General features: G+C 30.9%; 1 protein-coding gene across 8 annotated transcripts in view; it reads right to left on the bottom strand.

The window, feature by feature from the left end:
* LOC126744646 (uncharacterized) overlaps window positions 1–21,970 on the bottom strand; it is a 228,790-nt gene that overhangs the window by 27,459 nt on the left and 179,361 nt on the right. For 3 of the 8 annotated variants that reach the window (XM_050452152.1, XM_050452150.1, XM_050452151.1), the window contains exons 3-12: window positions 7,513–7,981; window positions 7,191–7,427; window positions 6,887–7,141; window positions 6,489–6,834; window positions 5,531–6,012; window positions 5,163–5,419; window positions 4,335–4,457; window positions 3,788–3,919; window positions 3,455–3,735; window positions 3,173–3,366 (exon numbers count right to left, since the gene is read on the bottom strand). In XM_050452152.1, the coding sequence (XP_050308109.1) occupies window positions 3,173–3,366; window positions 3,455–3,735; window positions 3,788–3,919; window positions 4,335–4,457; window positions 5,163–5,419; window positions 5,531–6,012; window positions 6,489–6,834; window positions 6,887–7,141; window positions 7,191–7,427; window positions 7,513–7,981 (2,776 nt within the window). Of the gene's footprint in view, window positions 1–3,172; window positions 3,367–3,454; window positions 3,736–3,787; window positions 3,920–4,334; window positions 4,458–5,162; window positions 5,420–5,530; window positions 6,013–6,488; window positions 6,835–6,886; window positions 7,142–7,190; window positions 7,428–7,512; window positions 7,982–9,625; window positions 10,087–21,970 lie in introns of all 8 variants that reach the window. The other 5 variants (XM_050452145.1, XM_050452148.1, XM_050452146.1 and 2 more) reach the window with 4 other exon arrangements.

Here is a 21,970-nt window from a genome sequence, read left to right as displayed (position 1 = left end):
CCCTTTTTTTAAACTGACTAAATTGAAATATGCATTTTTTTCCGTACAACGGCGTGTTTGGTATAATTTTGCAGTTCTCGATAATATTGTAGAGTCTCTTTTATCTTTCCCATAATTATTATAAGCTTTATCAGGCAATTTTATTCAAAATTTAGGAGTAATCCATGGTCTATTTTCTCTCAGTAGTTTTTTTCCGAGTAATAGGAGCATGCTTTTTGATTAAACTTAAAATGTTGGAGTTAAATAATTCTAATTTTATATTAACATCTTTCACGTATCTTCCCATGGCAAATAATATGCATGTAATTCAAGCGTTTTCTAATGGAGATCCTTATAGTTTCTATATTCTAAATACATTTTCCCTACTTCATCAATTAGATCAAAAACACTGTAAACTAGGCAGTGGTTAGACAAATATTCTGAGATTGGTATTGCTTTAATGGTTTTAAAAAAAAATTTACTATTTGATATAATTACATCTAGAAAAGTGTTGGTTTGAGCATAAATATTTATTCGAATCTGTAATATGCTGATTTAAATTAAATGACTGGAGTAAAGAGTAAAATCTTGATCTAGAGTTACTTTGCTGTAGTAAGTTAATATTAAGATCCCTGTGAGAATTACGTGATCATACAGACAAATTTAAAAGATCTTTTAAACTATCCATGAATAAATTTATATCGGAGGAGGGTGGGCGGTAGATAGAAGCAAAAAATATTTGTTTTTGTTTGTGCTGAATCTTAAGGCTAATGAATTCACAAGCATTATTTATATTGTCGAGTCCTATTTTCTAAAATTTAATATGGTATTTTATATAAATACCAACACCTCCCCCATTTCCCTCGCGATCATTTCTCAATAATGTATACCCATTGATCTTAAATAAATTTGAGTCCTGTTGATAAGCTAAACAAATGAAAGTTATACTTAGAAATATAGGTAACAAGTTCATCAAACCCGGTATTTAAGCATCGAACATTAAGATGTGCTATGCACAGATGATCTTTTGTAAATTTTCCCTGCCCATTTGCATGTAAAGATTTAAAATCATCCATGTCTGTCACCGAAATTCCATTGCAACATGGTAATTACCGAAAAAATAACCAAATGCTTCTATTAATACAACAAAAAAACCATAATTATAAACCATATGTTTTTTTTTAATAATTTGAAAAATTCCATAATTTTATCATGCTACTCATTGATTTCGCACTTACTACCCGAATCATTTTTTTTAAACTCTCCCAATGAATGCACAATCGTTTTTGACCCCTTAGAACACACAACCACTCCTTGCAGTTCAACAAGAATTTTGGAAATGCACACGGGTTTGTTTAAATAATTTAAGATTATCAGTTGTTAGCAGCTCAGTAAACAAAATGCGGGTAGCTATAATAAGTTTTGTTTTAAGATAGTATATTTTGTCCCGTAGCCACTGCGGACAAAAACAAACGACAACTGGCCTTGATTGTTTTTGGCCAGTATTTTTACGTCCCAGCCGGTGACAAAAATTTATATTTCATGCGTTTCATTTTGAGTTCTTTTATTTCAAGCTCAGACATATATAAAAAAAATCAAAATAAATGCTTATATACCGGGTGACACAGACAAAAGGGAACACTTAATAACTTTTTTACTTTTCAGGTACATTTTACACTTAACCAGGTACATTTATGTCTTTTGTACTCAGTTTTGTATATATTTATTTAGTACTTATATTTTGGTTTCTATATTTGTGTGTTTTGCTTTTTATGTATAGCTTAGTCTACAAAATTTTTTGACAATAAAGTATATTTGATTGATTGATTGATCACTTTTTTAAATTTTAAAATAGGGTACGTCAGTATAGTTTTCAATAGTTTACGTCAAGTCACATAAATAAATGCATTTAATTAAGGCTTGAATAGGCTACGTTTTGATGGGTTCTTCAATTATTTTTCAATTGACACAATACATGACATCTTATTAAGCGCAATTATTATTTGTTATTTAAGTGTTATAAAAAGGAATCGATTAACCTTTTAGAAAGGATATAACTTAGTAAATATTTATAAAATGGTAAAAAAAGGGATCTATCGACACTCATATACATAAATGTATATATCACTTTTAGGATTTAAGAAAATGGTATAGAAAAATGTTCACTTACAGTAACATTTTAGTAAAAAATTTCATTAGCTTAGCCTAAATTCTTCTATAGGACTCCATTTGTGTACTTCCAGGACCTTATAGCATAAACGTTCTCAGTGCTCGGTGCTGTGCGGTGGTTGCTCGAATTTGGTTTATTGCGGGTACTTTCGACGATTCTTGTTCTTTGAAGGTTTCTGCAGATCTTCTTGTCAGCTTCCAAGGTTTGCAGCGGTCTTCAAACCGTAGAAACAGACCAAAAAAGGCGATTTTTGTCCTATTGGAAGGACCGAACTACCGACTGTGCCAGTTAACTAATACCTCAGAGCATTTGCGTTTTAGAAAATAATTTTATTCGAAAATGGGTACAATTAACTTAACTTAAGTTTTTTAATCTAACAAAACTTAATTGAATTGAACCTGGTTACAATAAAATCTACGGTATTTATAATAATATATTTGCTGCCAAAGCTTACTATACAATTATTATGCAGGGTCGGCATGAGGTAGCGGGTTAGAAATCGTAACTCGCTTGAGTAGCTTTGCCTGAGGTCAGACGTCTAACAAACGTGGGCGTATGTAGTCAAATTTTACGTATCAAATGTATAAATTTAAAAAAGAATTTAAACATTTATTTATTTTATGAAGTGATTAAATATCGCTTAGAATATTACTTAATAACTCATTCCACATAAAATTTTGCGATTTAAACATGCATGCACGTGACAATCCAAGCACCAACGGCACACGAACTATTCGCGGCACATCAAAGATACTAATAGTTTTGCGGCAATTTGTGTATCATTAAACTGGTTCTGCTTATTTAGACTTATATTATTAATATTTATATTCATCGTGCCATCATGACGGCATAAAGACAAAGGAACATATTTTAATAGATATTTCAAAATTGTTTCTAGGTCAAATCTTATTTCAAGAGATATCCCTAAAAGTGATTTTTAATCTCTTTGATTTTGCATTTTTTTTGCTTTTTAAAATGTTTGATCATACATGTTTTAACTGCATTTCTTTTCACAGTACTTACTTGTTGCTGCATGTAAGTAAACAACACTTCTTTGGGACTGTTGACTACTATCACCCTCTGTGGAACTCTCTACAGAACTGATATCCTGTCGTCTTGGTCTTCTTCGTTCGTCTCTTTTGGAAGTATGGTTATTTGGATATCTCAATGTTGGTGATATTGGTGGTTTAAGGCTTGTTCTGCTGCCTTTTATATCTCTGCATGATAACATGATGATAAACAATTTTATTATAAACATATTAATCCAAAAAATATTTATTTATTTTACTTCATTATAAAAATTACCTATCAAATCCTGTAGTTGCAACATTTGTAATAGATCTGTGATGATCAACCTTTCTTCCCACATTATAGTTTCGTTTTTTTTCTTCGGATATATTATGCAGGTCTTTGATAGAGTAACTTCTTATTCCAGATCGCTTTTTTGTAAGTGTGTTTTCTCTGGTACTGTCGCTATTTGATTCCTGATCGGTATCACCAAAGAACCTTAAGTTGCTAACAGAAGATGATAATTTAGGAAAATTAGCTGCATCTTCTGTAGTCGTTATGCTTTCGTTTTTGTAATGCTATAAAAATCTTGCTTATTACAATTACAACAATTAATAAAATGTGACTTACTTTTCCTGATCTTCTTTTGGTAAGTCTGTCTAGAGACTTAAGCCAACTGCTGTGAGTGCTCTCTATCTTTTTTGGAATATCTCTTGTGGGACTTGGCGTGGAAAGTCGTCTCCTATTTTCAAAATCTGTATCCTGAAACATATTATTATTTTTTTATTAGTTCTAACAAAAGTATCAACAATTCAAGGATGGTATAATGTAGATCTATTTACAATACTGATTATAGCAGGTAGATTAAGTTAATAAAATTCTTTGGCAACGCAGGCAGTTTCGTTTTATTGTTTCTCCGAAGTCGTGGCACGTACTTCTTAACAATGTTATCTGAATGGTGCAATCACGTAGCACTGTCTTAAAAATTTCGTTCCGTTCAAAACTGCCGGCTTAATTATAGTAAACGTATTACGCTATCTTTTGAATAAAAATATTAAAAGTAAGTAAACCATGTAATTTTTAATAGATTAAAGTTAAGTTGTTTACTTTTATAAGATCTTGTCAATCGAAAAAGTTACTGGGGAATATATTTATAGCTAGAAGTATTTGGGCTAACCTCCTGTTTAATATTCTTATGGTCATCCGGTGAAGATTTTCTGCAAAGAAGCGATTTGGATTTTCCCTTCTGAAAGGTGCTGATTTTGTCTTTTTTTTTATCTCTGGTAAATAATGATTTGACCTAAAAAACATTTTCAATTTATGGGTTGCATTGTATCCAAGATTCACTAAACAATTTTTGAGTTAATATTTAATTATGTAGGATTTCCATTGAAATGTTCTAATAATCTGTTAATAATGTTCTCCGTGTTAATGATTTATCTTATAATATCTTAATTAGTTTCAATGGTATTTACCAATATATTAAACTAATAAAAACAGCATTGCACCATTGGGTAATCACGACCTCTTTCATAGTTCGTCTCACAAAAGCTTCTTCTTAATATTTGGTATTAATCACATAAAAGTATATATTTCTTCAATATTTTCTTTCAGCATCATCTAATGCCGAAACAAAATGTTTTTAAATAGACATGAAACTATTTAAAAACATAAAAAGAAAATAATTTTTTAGAGACATATATTTATATGTCTCTACGAGACATGTATATTTAGAAATGGCCATGCCCTAATTGGCGAGCATATATTATTTTATTCCCTGATCTATTATTAGAAGCAGTAATATTTCTCTAAACTTAACGTTACAGACTTTTTTTGATAATCAATAATTAAACATTGATGTTTAAAATACCTCATTTTACTATGTGATCTATCACCTATGAGATTTAAAAAGAAATTATATCTGAATATTTTTAAAATATAAAAAACTAAAGATTCTATTTCTCCTTCTCTGCCAAAGAAACCTGATGTACACAATATGACTAACTTTTTCTAATCCACTTTTTTTCTCAGGCTTAGGCGGCTTTTTCTCAATCACACGCACAACATCTTTATCAATCCTTGGATCAAAATGCGACCCATCGTCAATACTTCTCTCACGTGAAACGTATTTACTTTTCGTTTTTCGATAAAACTGGTCTCCTCTCGAGTTTACGTCGGAATCATCGTAATCTCGTCGAGATATATGCAGGTTAGTGTCGGTGTGGTTTTTCTCGTTAGCAATTAGTAGCGAACTTGCAAAACCTACAAAAACGAAAAGATAAGTCCATTATCTCTAAATCAATAACCATGATATAAATCTTATATTAAAATAAACCTTGATATATAGATAAAGCAGGCTAGATAAAAATTTACCTTCGTCCTCACTTTCATTATACAAATCAGAGTCTCCTCTTCTTGGCCTAGCAACTGGATAATTCTCACTGCTATCCCTCCTTAAATCATTCTCAATACCTGAGTCGGCCAATCTATCGGTTCTCCTGTCACTTTCATTTCTATTTAAGAATCGTTCTGATCTAAATTTTTGAGAGTTCTTACTCTCAATTTTATTTCCTCTTGGTAGCGACTCATGGTAAGAACTATGTGCACTTCTAAAATGATTGTCATAGTACATTTCTGGGGTGGATTTATATATGTGCTTATCCTTAATTAATTGCTTGGGCTTTTCGGTGCGATAGCCGTTGTGCGTTGTGGTATGATGACTAGATTCAAACTGGTTATTTTCAGGTGATGATCGATAGTCGCTCAAACTTTTCGGTTCATTGTCTAATTCATATTTATTGGAGATAGGGTCATTGGGAGTGCCATAATATCGTTTTGTCCGAGATTCGAAGTGCCTAAAAATGTAATACTCATAATAAATTATTAATTAATTTTAAAAAATAAGAAAGTAAATAAAAACCGAAGGTTTTACTGGCCATAACACATAAATCTGAGTATCTTAATCAAGAATTACTTTTATTATTTTATTTTTAACATCTTTAGTTAAAGTATTTTCTGGAAAAGAATGAGATAACAATCTACAAGGATATCAAATTTATCGAAAAAAGTAAGTTATTTTTCTTTTAACTCTAACACCCTGTAGTGTAAAATCTAAAACGTTTAGAACATATTATGTTCATAGGAACTTTTTTTGCTTGATTTCCTTCAAGGATTCCTGAGGAGGCCCCTGAATTTTGTTGCAATATTAAAAAAACCGTGGGTATATAAAATATATAGATAAATAGCTCTTGTTACCATACTTAATCTCTTGTCCACCAGCTAAATAATTATCAGTTAAAAACCTCGTATTCTCAAAGCTTATATCACATACCTTTCTCCAAAATCATCCTTTTTAGACTCTATGACAAACTTTTCTTTACAGTCCAGTGGACTTGCAGCACCACTCCTATAGTATTTCGACGACTTCTCGGAAATGAACACGTTATTTTTTACAGTTTTTCCCGGATAATATTCCGGCGAAGGAGTTGTTTTCTCGGTAATTCTTCTATTCATTCGCGACTCCAAAAGGTCTCTTCTAGCAGCCAAATCATTGCGGTGATGCTGGTATGATGAGAAATTTTTAAACTGACCAAAATTATCAATTTCTGTAAGACTTTCTCGACGTTTCGCATCCATGCCATCACCACGACCCCGTTCCATTATACCTGAGAATAAGACTAAGGAATAAAAAAAAAATATTTGATACTCAAAAATATTTCTTAATCTTACCATTATTTGCAAGGTGTGAGGGATTACGGTATTTAGGCAAAATAGGGCTTTCAGCTTTATATTTATCAATTTCGTCAAGTAGCTTGTCAGTATCACTAAGGTAACTCCCCTCATTTCCTAATCTGGTGAAAGCTTTATCTGTATCGTACTTTCTGTTAAAACCGAAACTATCTTCTCCACCCAAACCCTCATCAGAATCAGATTGTGTTTGTCGCCTGTTATTGTAAGTTGTATGAATTGTTTCCTTTCCAGCATCTAAATAATACTTATGTGACAAGTGAAACGGAAAATTTATATTTCTTACCTTTACCTTTGACCACTTGAGCATAAACTACAGGCTTGTTAAAGGTAGCCATCTCACAGGGCAAGTCTTCGTTAGATGTATATTTTTCTGGACTAATTCCTCTGGTATAGGAAAATGGTTGATTGTTGTTATGCTGAACTGAGACGTTTGGCATGATAAGTACATTTAGTTTCGTTTGAGGTGGAGGTGAACAAGAATCGTTACTCAGTCGTTTGACCATGCTGTTAACTGTCTTACCTAGAAAAAAACACGTAAATTAATATTATTCACAATTATGTGACCTGCTACAAATTTATTACGCTAATAATTTTACATAAATTACCTTTAGTAAGAGGAGGTTTCTCCACAGGTTTTTGACTGCTATGAATCATTTCAGTGAATTCTTCTAATTTTTCTGTATCTTTAAGTTTAGGCTTTTTTACTGGCTCTGACTGCTTTGTATCATTTACTTCTTTTACTATATCTTTTACCACTTTAACCCGTTTAAAAGATTTTTCGTTCTGGTATACTGGTTTATAATTGCCATCATTTTTGCCTTTAGTTTTCGGTTTCTTTTGGGTCAGTGATTTTATCTTTTTACCTAATCCAAAGTTTAATTTATGTTTTTTATTGATGGAAATATTTTCTGCCTTATCTACGTCAATAATTATTGGAATGGGATCTCGTATGGGTGGTAGAGTACTAATTCTTATTCCAGTCTCTTTATATAATTCTTCATCGACTTCTGCAATATAGTCTTTAAGTTGTTCAGTTACACTTTGTGGGCGGTTAACCGGTTGCGGTATTAAGGTCTAAAAGTAAATTTAAAAAAATTATTTCATGTGTTTTTTATTATTATATTTAACGTTAACTAATTTAACTTTTTTTTGAAAAATATTCAAAGGTACCAAGACATATAGATCCGGAAGCATGAGAAGAAAACACAGACATTTGCGAAATAAAAAATGTGTATAATTTAAGGTAGACACAATAAGCTAAGATCTTTTAATGATGGTGTGAATAGGGATACCTCAATAAACCAGAAGATTGTGGAGAATCTAATACAACTGATGATGTATCATATTCACCATAATAATTTAGGTTAGTTGTTAGAGACCGCCTAAGACTCTAAAAGCATCAGAGTGACCACTAGACAATAATATAAAAACTTATATTACTGTAATAAATGTAAACTATTGGAAGCAATAGAGATTAGAAAAGCATTTAAAGGTGATGATTTTTCTTGTATTTATAGCTTGGATTCTAATAAGGATCTAATTTGTAATAATTTAAACTAGTTTTATGTTTAATTTTTACATTCTAAAGAATCAACATACACTATCGTATTTAACAACTTTACACAAAACAATATTTACATTTTATAAGAGGACACGGCATTTTTTAGCGAAACCATCTCGCATAATCAGATATTACTTTATGTGTATGAGTATTATAGCTCACTGTAATTTATGACATAATTAAATTTTTTAAATTAAATATTATATTGTTCAGAAGTCAGAAACGTATTCATTATTTAATAAACAGTTAGGTCAACACACTGAGACAATAGTAAAAAAAAACTGAAAATTTACGAGTAGTATTTGCTAAGAACTAAGTAAATATAGAAGAATATTTAATCTAGAACTATATTTGTTTATAAATAGTAAAATAAATGACAAATTTAAATAAAAAACAATTACAAAAAAAAAACATTAAAATGTATTTAAATAATTTTTTTAAATACTAATATTAAAAAATTAAATATTTATCGAGTGATTTTTGAGTAATTTTGAACACTTTTAATTAATTTAAAAGTGTTTAGAGAAATCCCTAGAGAAAATCTATTATTTCTGTTAAAATAACTGTCCATAGATTTCATATTTTTATTTTTTTTAGGCAAAAAGTTAATAATTCTACGAACAAGCCATAGTTTTTATTAGCTGTTCGTCAACATTGAGTGCAAAAAATTGGAAAGTGATAGATATTTTAAATGACGTTGGGAAACAATTTTACAGGTACTATTAATTATTGCTTATTTAGATGAATTGAGAATTTAAAAGAAAAATGTGCAGCCTGTAGTTATAATATTTAGAACTCAGGGCAAGACTAAAATATATACACTTAGATTAAAAACTAAATCTATATGTTTTATAAAGTTTTTTTCTTAAATTAGCCATAATAAAGCTAGAAAGAACTATTTGTGGAATTTTTTTTTCGTTTTGTATCAATAAAAGCTTTAAAAACGAAATTACAAAGGCTTCAAAAATATAGCCATTTATTATCAAAGATAAATACATTTAGGTGTAGGATATTTACAATTATTACTATTTAAAAAAAAACGCGATAAGGAATAAAAAGTAATACGTTTTTCCCATCGTTGATTTTTTCTAAGACTGTCCTGTAAAGTGATATTGAATTAATTTATTAATAAAATTTAATGACTAAAATGTACTCGCCTCCGGAACTGTAACGTCATCCTTATTATCAGCAACAAAATAATCTTCCCTCTGGGTTACTTCAATAATTGGAGACAGCTTTTTAATATCATTTGTTCTTTCAATAGGTTCCTCCCTCTCACTATCAGACCTTTTCCTTACATTTGGGTTTGTCTTAGTTGGGTTTTTAGACTTAAATGCAGCTGCGTCACTAACGCTTCTCCTTAAATTTGATTTTTTTGGTAACACAACCGGATTTTCAGGTTTTTTGAAAATATCAAATATTGACGGTTTAGGTGTATTCGTGCGAGATCTAGTTTCTGAAGAGAAAGTTCTAGGCGGTTTTTTTGGTGGATTAAACTCTAGAGAACCCTGTCTTTTAGTAGATTTGCGATCTAATGAATTAAAGGTGCTTGAATTTAGTTCTTTTATATTTGTACGCTTCCTGTTTGGGAGGCTATAATATTTTTCTGGGCCAGCACCTGAAAGAAAAAACCTTAGTAGAAAAAAGTTCATGTTTTTCAATATATGTATATTAAACTGTTTATAATTCTTGTAAACAAATATGTTTGAATATAAAAAGGCGAAGTTTAGCTTTACAGAGCTACTCTACTTAACTATTAACTAAGTTTAACAAAGAGAAACATGATAAAGAAAGAGAAAAATTAAATTAAAACTAACATGCAATAACACTTATAAAATAAAATATTAAACAGATAAATATTATTTTTAGTTAAAAGTGACCAATATTCGTTTCATATATTTAAAACAATCAATTTAAAGGAAAACAACACACATATAATGATAATCAAACACACGAGGTATACTAAATCTATGACTGTATCTTAAAGCAACATTGTGTGCATTATAGCGAAATTCAAGTTTATCGTAGAGATGAGATTATCGGGATGACGTGGAGAAAAGTAGTAAATATACAAAAATTGAATAAGCATAGGTCATGCAATTTATCAACTTTAAGCCGTTATAACTCAATCGATTTTTCAGAAACATGATTGTACTTTCTTATTCCGCAAGCACATCTTTAACAAGTATTTTTAATGTTTTGCAATATATATTTTCAGTAGGTAATTCTAAAGAGGCATAATATACTAAATAGCAGTAATCAATCATGGGAAAGACAAGACTTTCGCAGAGCTTTTTCCTTAATTTATGCTTATTTATGTGAATGTTGCTATATAGGGGTCATAAAATGGGACAGCATCTTTTAGTAACAAAAAAGACGTGTTCGGGGAAATTTAGGTCATTATCAACTATAAGCCCAAGATTCCTAGTACTGCTCATATAGAAGTTTAAACATTTCTCTTTAGATTAGTGGTGCTTTCTATCATTTCCCGGTACTTTGGATGACAAAAGCATTTTTTGCATTAAGTATAAGGTTATTTTTTTTTAAATATTGATAAATTTGTTAAGATCTTTATTTATTCTATATATACGTTGCCTTGGCAATGGATTAAAGATCGAATGAATATCACATTTGAGTGTCATCGGCAAAACAATACATTCTGCAACACATAATCCAAGCAAAAATATCTGAAGTGTATACCAAGAATAATAGCGGGCTAAGTATGTATCCTTGCGGCACTCCAGAAGTCATGCACACCAATTCCGACACCATAGGCTCAATTATGATACGAATTACTCTCTGATACCGATTAATCAAATCAAAGAAGTAGCCCTTTTATTAGATCTTTTTCACTATCATACAAATCGTTTTTGAATTATAATTTTAACATTAAAAAATTATTTAGTTTTCTGCTGGGTTTACCTACTATAACCTATCAACCTAATAAACTAAAAATAACTGGAAACAATTTTAAAAAGTTATACGGGGTGGACAGTTTGACCGACATCGCATCTCCCATAACAATCGGACACCTAAATATAATTTTTTTTTTGGACTGAAAAATGTCATCCAATTTACTGACAGATATGTAATTTAGTTGCTTAGCAAGTAAAATGTTTTACAATAAAAATACCTAAATTAAAAAAAAATATATTGAGCTTCGATTAACTGCATCGATGAATTATACCAAACCATCAACAATTTTAAAAATTTGGCCAAATGGAAGGGTTATTGTCAGACGCACAACTAAAATATGTTGATGAAAACAATTTTAGATTTAATACATATAATAATATTTGTACATTATCTAAAAATTAAAAAAAAAAAAATTCCGAAGCATTCAATTAACTTATTATGGGGTTTGATTATTTTCACTGATCACTTTTTTTTTTTTATATATTTTTTGGTCACAATCTGTTGTAAAATATTCATATATAAGAGGCGACACAAAACTAAATTTTAGTGCCAACATTGTTTATATGTATTTTCTTTTTTTTATTCGTTAGTTTGCAGCTATGGTAGTCACCCCACTTTTCTTCTACTTTTTAAGCTATTAAAATAAAAATTCTGGTGTATTAAGCATATAAAAAACGTAGATGCAATCCTTTAAGAACATGATAGACTGATCTAATTTCAAAAATTCAATTTTAACAGTCACACGATCGAGGGAGTCAAGGAAATATTCCGCGTCTGCCGATCCAACCCCCTGAAAATCAGTCACGAAAGTAATTCCTGATAGACAAGACCAACGTGCTGGACAATCGTCTTAACAATCGCTGGATAATCGTCCAGCACTCACATTAACGAAAATCTGCTCAAAAATTTGGTTTTTTCTATTGTAAATTTGCATCCTTAGCAGCCCATTCATGGAGGTTGTGGAAGTTGGTAATATAATTCCCTAAAAATTTGGACTTGTTTATCCACAGAATACTTTTGAAAACAACGGTTTAACAAAAAGCGGTAAAGCTGAATTTTTCTGGCAGGATCTTCTTGTAAACTCAGCATCATTTTTGTGCAAAGTCGCCAACACCTTCCATCTAGAAACTCCAGGGTCTTTAGCTACTTTTATGATGCTTGCCGTAGGAACCGAGGTGAAAGCTTCCAGTATTTACTCACTCATCAATCTCCAATATTGATTAGAATGACACCAAGTGTCGAGTTGTTGCCAATGACAACTCGACAACAATACCATCACTAAGCCGACGAAAGGTATTTTGTAACACCCTGAATGGTAATCTCCCATCTGGATAATACCCCTGGTACAAGCGCTACACCAAAGCTCTATTACCATCCGCTCGTCCATATGTAAAAGCAATATCGGTGTACTCTTCATTCGTAAATTTAATTTCACCAATTAAACGTAAAGCAAATCCATTTATAGAAATGTAGATTGAACTGGTACACTGAACACGAAGTTCGTGATAACCAAGCACAACTAGTCACGATAGCTTAGCAAATGCTAAGCAATTAAAAACAAACTTTTTGTTTATTAAGTGTGTCTCCAACCGTAGAGTATAGATCAGGTACAAAATATTACCTTATTATAGCCTAGATTAGGTAAACTTTGGTTATTGTCAAAAAAAACAAATAGTTATTGTCGATAAAAAACTTATGGTCATTCGCCACTGGTCAACTCAATCCAAACAAATCCGAGATCGTATTATAGTTTCTAAAAGTCGTAAAAGAAAGACATAATAGTAGGTAGTGGATTCAGTGCGTTAAGAACTAATTCTTGTTCATAATTATAAAGTAGATGGTTAAAATAAGTCGATCAATGTTTCTTTTGAAAATCACATAATATATGTTTACTGCTATTCTATCGCTATTTATATACAGTTAATGTATGTTTAATATTAATAGTATTATACCTTACTTGTCAATATACTCTGTATATATTTCTTACCAAGCTCAGAATAACAATTTGGATAAAGCAAAACACAAAAACAAAGAGTCTCGGTCTTGAAAATTTTATTTTATTAGTCAAAATGGTGCAATGTGTTTCGCTCCTAAGAGCATCATCAGATCTTAAAAAGATTAACGACCGATTAGGTCGTATTTAAATTTAAAAAAAATTAATTGATGAATTAAATTAATAAGATTTGTATAATTAAATTAATAAAATAAAATTTTCGAGACGGAGACTTTGTGTTGTTATGTTTTGATTTATTTATAGCAAAGTCTCTTTGAGAATATGGACGACCTCTTTCAATAACCATTTGAGATTATTAAAATATTAATAATATTATCAAAACCTTTTCGGACAGCTTCACCATGTATAAAATAGCGTACAAAGTAGATATCCATGCAAAATATTTTAGCATGACTCTTTAAGCCTTCTTTGATTTTATTTGGCAGGAATTCCTTATCCAATATTATGGCTTTGAATTAATACGGAAAATCGAAATATTTCACACATCGTTTCGAATGTCCTATACCGTGTATTATAAAAGTCCCGGACCCCCCTTAATAACCGTAAATTGAAACACTTTGATAAAAAGACGCGTTTTATCAAAAAGTGTCCCAAATAAAAAAATATAAGTCTCTGTCAGATCTAAGTTAGGAAAATAACTTTGCATTCATAGGAGGAATCAAAACAGTAGTAAAGTCCCAAGTTAGATTTACTTAAATGAAATTCTACGCAAAATTTTAGATAAAAAAAAGATTTTATATTCGGGTGGTTAAAATAGGGTTCTATTAATTTTTCAGTTGAGAGTTCAGTTCCAACTCTTAGTGAATGATTTCAGCTGCTGTATTTTGTTAGACTATATATTCCGTTACTGTTACATAATGCACCCGTGCTTTGGCATATATGGGTACATTGTTTTTCTATGTGCTGCTGTTATGAATTACTATATTGTCTTCCATAAATTATCTTTTGGAACCATTGTGTACATTTATATATTACCGCCATTTTAGTGTTTTGTTCTCACTCAGATTAAGACCTCGATGTTTCGTATCTGCTTTTACTGCTGCTTGGTGTAGTGAGCTGTCGTCTTTGTTTTAGAAATATTTTAGTATAAATAATAATAATAGGTTATTTATTTGGTTTGTGTAATGTACTTAAATAAATCAAAAACTGGCTGTAGTTTTCATATTAACGATTTATCTAAGATCAGAAAAACACTTATAATATTAATAATAACCGATCACAAATCTTTACTGATGTTCTCAGTCGATCAAGACAACCTATATAGGAAATACCCTATTTCCTTTTTGGTGAGAGCACAGTGCCTCATTCTTTATGCAGAAGTAGCATAAATATAGGGTAAGTCTTTCATTTTTCTACATGTAACAAAATGATAAACCAGGCTGTTTTTACCAATTTTAAGTGGACAAGTCCTGTATGGTCTCAAATACAATAGGTCGTAAAATTCGGAACAATGGTTTCGAGTTAATTTTTATGACAAACAGGTTGCCAGTGTCGTCCCGACTATGGATATTGATTTTAATTTTTAAGTTAAATAATTATCTGTTATGAAAAATTAATAAATATTGTTGGATTTTATCTATTATCTATTAGATAAAGATTTTTGAAAAAGTATCGTTGGTAGGTATAACCTATATTTATTAAATTAACAAGAAACATTTGTTAAAAGCGGAAAAGCCTCATTATAAAACTATGGCAAATAAAATGAAATATAAAAATTTGATTAATACCGCAATTTTATTGTTTTTTAAATGTTTAAAAAATTGTTGTAAAATTTCATTTTTTTAATACCAACCAATAAAAAATGCAACTCTCCAAACATATCTTGTTATTTATAGGAAAGGTACATAAATATAAGGATATTTTAATTTATTAACCATATTTACATATATTACAATAAAAATATTTACGAAATATACAAAAAAAAAAACAATTTATAAATCACACATTTCATTACTCTCATGGCTTTCATCCGAATCAGACATTCTCACTGTTATAACTAAGGGTTCAACAGTTTCTTCTAGAAGATTATCGAGGGTCCACATATTTTCTTCTTCTTTTATAGCATGATTCACAGCATTGCTCCAGTTTTCTTGGGTAACGTTATCCACTGCTGCTTTCAGAAATTCTCTAGCATCTTTCAATTTAAAGGTTTTATTAGTTCTAGCCACAAATCCTTTTACTTGAGCCCAAATTAACTCTATAGGATTTAATTCACAATGGTAAGGTGGCAAACGAAGTACAGTTATATTGTGTTGTTTTGCTATTTCGTCAATAACGTGTCTTTTATATTTTGATTTATTTTTTTGTAACTATTGTCAGAAGCTCTGCTTTTACCGCGTCACCTCCAACAGGTATTTATTTTTCGGTAAGCCAGTTTTTTATTTCCCCTTTTCTCCAGTAGGATGATGGTAATTTTTCTATTAATCTTGAATGGTAGCTGGCATTGTCCATAACAATAATTGAATTTTCGGGAATTGACTTGATCATTTCGGAAAAATAATCTTCAAAAACATCAGCGTTCATTTCTTCGTGGTAATCCTTGGTTGACTTCGATTCGAATTCAAACAAACCGCCATTTAAAAATTCTTTATAGCTCCCAATATGTGTAATTATTAATCTGTGGCCCTTACCAGAAGGAGACTTTAAGCCAGTCGATAAATCTTCTAAAAAAGCCTGACGGGAGCTTATAGCTTAATAATTTTGGATTTTCAGCTGTCTCTCTTCAATTGTTTCGCTCATATCTATGTGGTAGAAGTCAGTACGTGGAGTTATACGGCGAAAGGTCAAGCTCCTATGATGTAGTTTCTGGTGTCCCGCAGGGATCTGTGCTTGGACCGCTACTGTTTAACTATTTTATTAACGATATTGGTGATAAATTGGATTGCGATTTTTTACTTTATGCAGACAATATCAAGTTATATAATAAAATAAGAAATCTCGCAGATTGTCATAGATTGCAGTATAATCTTGACTTGGTAAATGCTTGGTGTGTAGAAAATGGTCTAAAGTTGAATGTTTCTAAATGTAATGTTATGACATATACCAACAAATTAAAACCGTTATTATTTAACTACGCTTTAAATACGACTACATTAATACGCACAAATTCTTTTAAAGACTTGGGAGTGTACTTTGATACCAAACTGTCTTTCTCATACCATATTGACACAGTAGTCTCAGAAGCGTCAAAATCATATGGATTTATTTATAAGCACTAAGGATTTCAGAAATCCAGATGCCATAAAAACATTATATTTTGCATATGTACGATCGCGATTGGAATATGCTTCGGTGATATGGTCGCCGGCTTATAATGTACACATTAACAATCTAGAGCAAGTGCAAAGGCGCTTTTTAAAATACTTATGTTTTAAGTGTGATAATGTATACCCACCTCAGGGTTTTCCACATGATGATCTGCTCCAACGTTTTAATATTTGTTCCCTAGAAACTCGACGAACCTTTTCTGCTCTTATGACATTGCATAAATTACTTAATTATCTAATCGATAGTCCGCCATCTCCCTACTCCTAGAACAAATCTACTTAAATTTTCACCAATTTATACCATGTGTAGTATTTACAATAATGATGCTCATTTTGACATTTTCAATATTACAAAGGAAGCCTTATGTCGCTCACTTGAACACTAAGCCACAAGTAACCTGAGTTTGTATTAAGCTATTTTTTGTAAATAATATAGCCATTTCCGTTAATAAAAATTGAGGTTTATAGTCAGCACATTAGGTTTTGATCGTTTTTGTTACTTATTTTCTATGCCTCTTATTACTTTTTATGTAATTTTTTAGTTAGTTTTAGTTAGCTTAGAAGATTTTTGTAACAAGTTATATATACATTTTTCTTAGTTAGCATAAGTTATATTTATGTATTTGAAGGTCTTTCCTGCCTTGTAGATGGGTATTTATTTACCTGTAAGGCTTGTATTGTAAAATAAATAAATAAATAAATAAATATTAGTCATGCCTAAGTCTATTTAGTGGTTTTCGATTACGTTGCGGCCTATTTTAGATAAGTATTGAAATACATAATGTTGAAGTACTTAGTTGAGAGTCATTAAGTAATTCCCTAAATGGATTTAAGCTTCGACATCACTTAGTTGATAAATGATTCGTTAGAATCATATTAGTATTTTAAGGTGGCACCCTATTAGTATTAGAAGGAATTATAAAATCAAACCCAGAGTAAATTTGCCTTCCTAAAAACAATTTTGACGCTGTTTCCCATATGTCATCAAAAATCAATCAATAGCGCGTTTAAAATTTATTTGATTATTATTTAAATTTATTCCTTAATAGCTAGATTTTACATTTTTTACACTGTTTTCTGCAGCGCTATGAGAAGCTTCATGATAAATAGAAATAGTTTGCCTAATACCATAATCTTTTAAAATTTACTGAAACTTCTGACATTTAAGCTGTGTATCATTATCAGAGCACAGTACTCGTGGCCTTTTAATTAATCAATGGTTTGAGTAAATATTATGCTCGACATAACAGCAACGTTCAGCCATTTTAAAAATGCATCTTATATGATAAGGCAATATTTTCCCATAATGAGTCCCAGTTCTGTATTAAATATTGACTCTTCTAGCTTTATCGGAAAAACTATAGAAAATTCTAGTAATTCATCTTCTATTGAAGAAGAACAAGTAAATATTGAACATTTTGCAATAAGTAGTTATATTACTGTTAACAAAATGGACATATTAGGTCCTTTTGAAAATATTTTACCAACTTTCAGGAAATTCAGAAAAAGTATGTGTTGAAAAAACTGGTAACTTGATAACGGTAGTAGATATAATTACCGAAACGTTGGTTCAAATAAGGTATTTAAAAAAAAAAGTAGGTCTTGTTTTTTATCGTTTTTTTTTTTTTTTTTTTTTTAAACTCGTGTTATCGTACTAATGTCAAATGACCCCAAATCCTTAAAAACTATGTTACTTATTCCAAATCCCATTAATTTAGATGCTGCACTTTTACAAGTAACTAATTACAATTAAATTGAATCACAAATTAATCTTACAAATTACTGAAAAACCATAGAATCCACATCAAAATGCAAATATGAATTTTATTCCTCAGCTTAGTCAGAATACTAGACAATTTAATTAAAAACATCAGAATTCTCAACAGCAAAATAGTTTTAAGCAATCATTTCCCTCTCAACCAGTATACGTACAGCCCAGGCCAGTAAAACATAATTTTCCAACTAATTTACAAGTTTTTGAAAAACCCACAAATGTATTTGCCCCAGAAAGAAATTTTAATCCAAGACTTTTGCCAAAACCAACCCCCATGCTGTACAATCTGCTGGACCCTCACGTATGCACCAGCAAGTACAAAATAGACCCTATAAAAATCATTTTCAACCCTCCGGTCCTAGAAACTTCTTTTCTCAGGAGCTGACAAATCTCTAGACAAATCATGACCCATTGACACTCCAATATTTAGATGAGTATTAGGACGAAGAATTCTATGACACTGAGCAACATGACATTCCTATAATGCACAAGGAAGTTCTTTACGCCTACTGTTTCTTCAATTAATCCAAATCGAAATAGCCTCTTTAGATCCATTAACATAAACAATATTGCCCAAAAGGTGGAACTACCCTACTTCTTTTTGCCAAAAATACAAATAAAAGTTTTAATTGACTCCGTAGCATCTAAATCAAAAATGAATCCTAATGTTGCAAACTTGTACTCAGATATGCTTTTTTATGAACCTTTTGAAGTCACGACATGCAGAAAAACATATCGTGAAAATTGCAGTATTAAAATTCCTCTTTTACAAGAAATTGGAATTAATTTACCCCTTAAAATGCGTGTCCTTAATTGGCACACAGATTTTGACGCACTCATAGGAACCAAAGATCTTAAAAATCTAAATTCTATTTTACACTCAAAGTAGATGTTTTACACTTCAAGGAAATAAAAAATTACAATTTTCATTAGCTTATAATAAACCTCTTCTTAGACCAATTGAACATTTATATAGCAATGCTCTAACCACCATCTTTTCAAATTAACAATCAAGTGGTAGTTCCGGATAGCCTAATCGGTTAAAAATGGATTCTGTAGAATTACAAATCCACTTCCTAGCCATAACATCAAATTTGATCAAAGAATGAGAGTTATTCCCCAAGATCATTTTGAAATAATTGATCCACCTACAAACAACATATCCTTTAATATTTAGAACCAGTTACGCTTCAATCATTTAAACGATTAAACTTATGCCAAAAGTTTAAAGATGTAAAGATTCTGACTTAACTTTTACGAGCCAAACTAAACATTAGATTTGTTAGAAACATATACAATATACAAGATGTTTCGCCATCCACCATCCATGTTACCAGAAATACAAAAACAAATTCAAAAACTTCTGGATAATAAAATAATTAGGCCGTCTATTTCTCCTTACTCTGTTCCTGTCTGGATTGTTCCAAAAAAGGCCGACGCTTCCGGTAAATAAAAATTTCGAATGGTAATAGATTACCGAAAATTAAATGAAGCCACTATCGAAAATAAGTATCCCTTGCCCAGAATTGAGGCAATCATGGATAATCTAGGTAAATGTACTTATTTTACCACCCTTGACCTTGCTCAAGGCTTCCCCCAAATTGAATTGAGCCCCGATTCCATAAAAAAACAGCCTTCACAGTAAACAATTAACAAATTTGAATATCTAAGAATGCCCTTTGGTTTGAAAAACGTTCCTGACACATTCCAAAGAATGACGGACGAAGTTTTACGTGAATATCTATACAAATTTTATTTTGATTATATGGATGATGTTGTCATCTTCTCCAAATCCCTTTCTGAGCATATCGATCATATCAGAAACATCTTTAAAAAATTCCGGAAGTTAATCTCAAAGTTCAATGAGACAAATCAAAATTTTTGTCAAAAGAATTTTTTACGTCACTTTTTAACCCCTGAAGGCATAAAGCCAAATCCTTTCAAAATCCAGGTTATTGAACGATATGCAATGCCAAAATCTCTTAAAGAGATAAAACCCTTTCTTGGTCTAGTTGGATATTATCGAAGATTTATAAAAAACTTTGCCAAGATAACATTTCCAATAACAAAATGTCTGAGAAAAGTTCGAAAAGTTCATTGGCAATCAAGAATATCAAGAAGCATTTATCAAATGTAAGGAATTAATAACCAACTCCCCTGTTCGTATCCTGATTGTAGTTAAAGTTTCAAACTCACCACTGACGCCTCCAATATAGCCCTTGGTAGCGTACTTTCACAGAATGACCACCCTATAGCCTTCTACTCGAGAAGTTAACTCTGCTGAACGAAATTATTCAACCATCGAAAAAGAGCTTCTAGCCATAACTGAGTCCACTAAACATTTTCGCCCCTATTTGTATGGACAGAAATTTACCATTGAAACAGATCACAACCCTCTCGTGTGGCTATCAAAGATCAAGAATCCCAATTCATGTGTCGAAATCAACGTCCTAAAAAAAACGACAATAGCCCCTAATACTGACAACACAGTTGCGAATCTTGCTGATTTCGCTTTTAATGAAAGATATAACGAAGTGATCGCTGAAATCCTTGACCGACCTCAAAATAATGACCTTAGAAAAGATGACATAGACTCTAATGCTACGGTACACTCTAACAATAATACAAACGGAAAATATTTACCAATCTCTGAACTCCCTATAAATTATTCATCCTCACGTTTAGTTATAGAGTTTGGTAATAAATTCCTGCATAAATATACCAGACTATTTATAAAGAAACACCATTTTGTCAAAGTCGAAAAGGATAAACTTTCAGAACATTTTAGCAGAATCCTAAAAGAAAATATCCGACCTGATATACATTTTGTCTTGTATATTTCAAAATTCCGATTTAAAGCTTGAATTTCAGAAATATATTATTGCCAACCTTAACGCTAGTGCGAAGCATCATATTTCAAATATTTACTTAACTGACATTGAAAACCAAGAGCAACAAAAAGACATAATTTCAGAATATTATCAAAAAAATCACAATGACAATCATCTAAAACAAAAATGTTATTGGCCTCAAATGCATGAAACCATAACAACTCTTATAAATACAAAGACATCCGTATAAAATTAATTATAAAGGGCCACTACCCTCTGAAAAGCCATTTAAAGCACTACACCTCGACCTATTCCAATTTTCAAATTGTTACTTTCTAACAATTATCGATTCTTTTGCCTATGCGATTTCTATACTCAAGCATACGAGTATTATATTTCCGATAAAAATGCTACGACTGTCATTAATAAATTAAGACATATTTCTCTCATCATAATACAAAATTGTCGTAGACCAAGGATCCGAGATTAAAAACCGATTATTTAAAGAATTTTGTGAATTCTTGTATATAGACATACATTACACTACTCCTGGTAACTCTACATCTAATTAAGCGATTACACTCTACGCTCCTTGAAAAACTAAAAACCCAAAAAATTAAAAATCCTGAAGAAATCCCGCAATATTAAATGATTTCAGCCATATTAGTGTATTATCAAAGTATTCACTTAACGACAGGTTT

Source organism: Anthonomus grandis, chromosome 14 (genome assembly GCF_022605725.1).
Source record: "Anthonomus grandis grandis chromosome 14, icAntGran1.3, whole genome shotgun sequence".
In the NCBI taxonomy this organism is placed as follows: Eukaryota; Metazoa; Arthropoda; class Insecta; order Coleoptera; family Curculionidae; genus Anthonomus; species Anthonomus grandis.
This window is presented reverse-complemented; position numbering and strand designations above follow the sequence as displayed.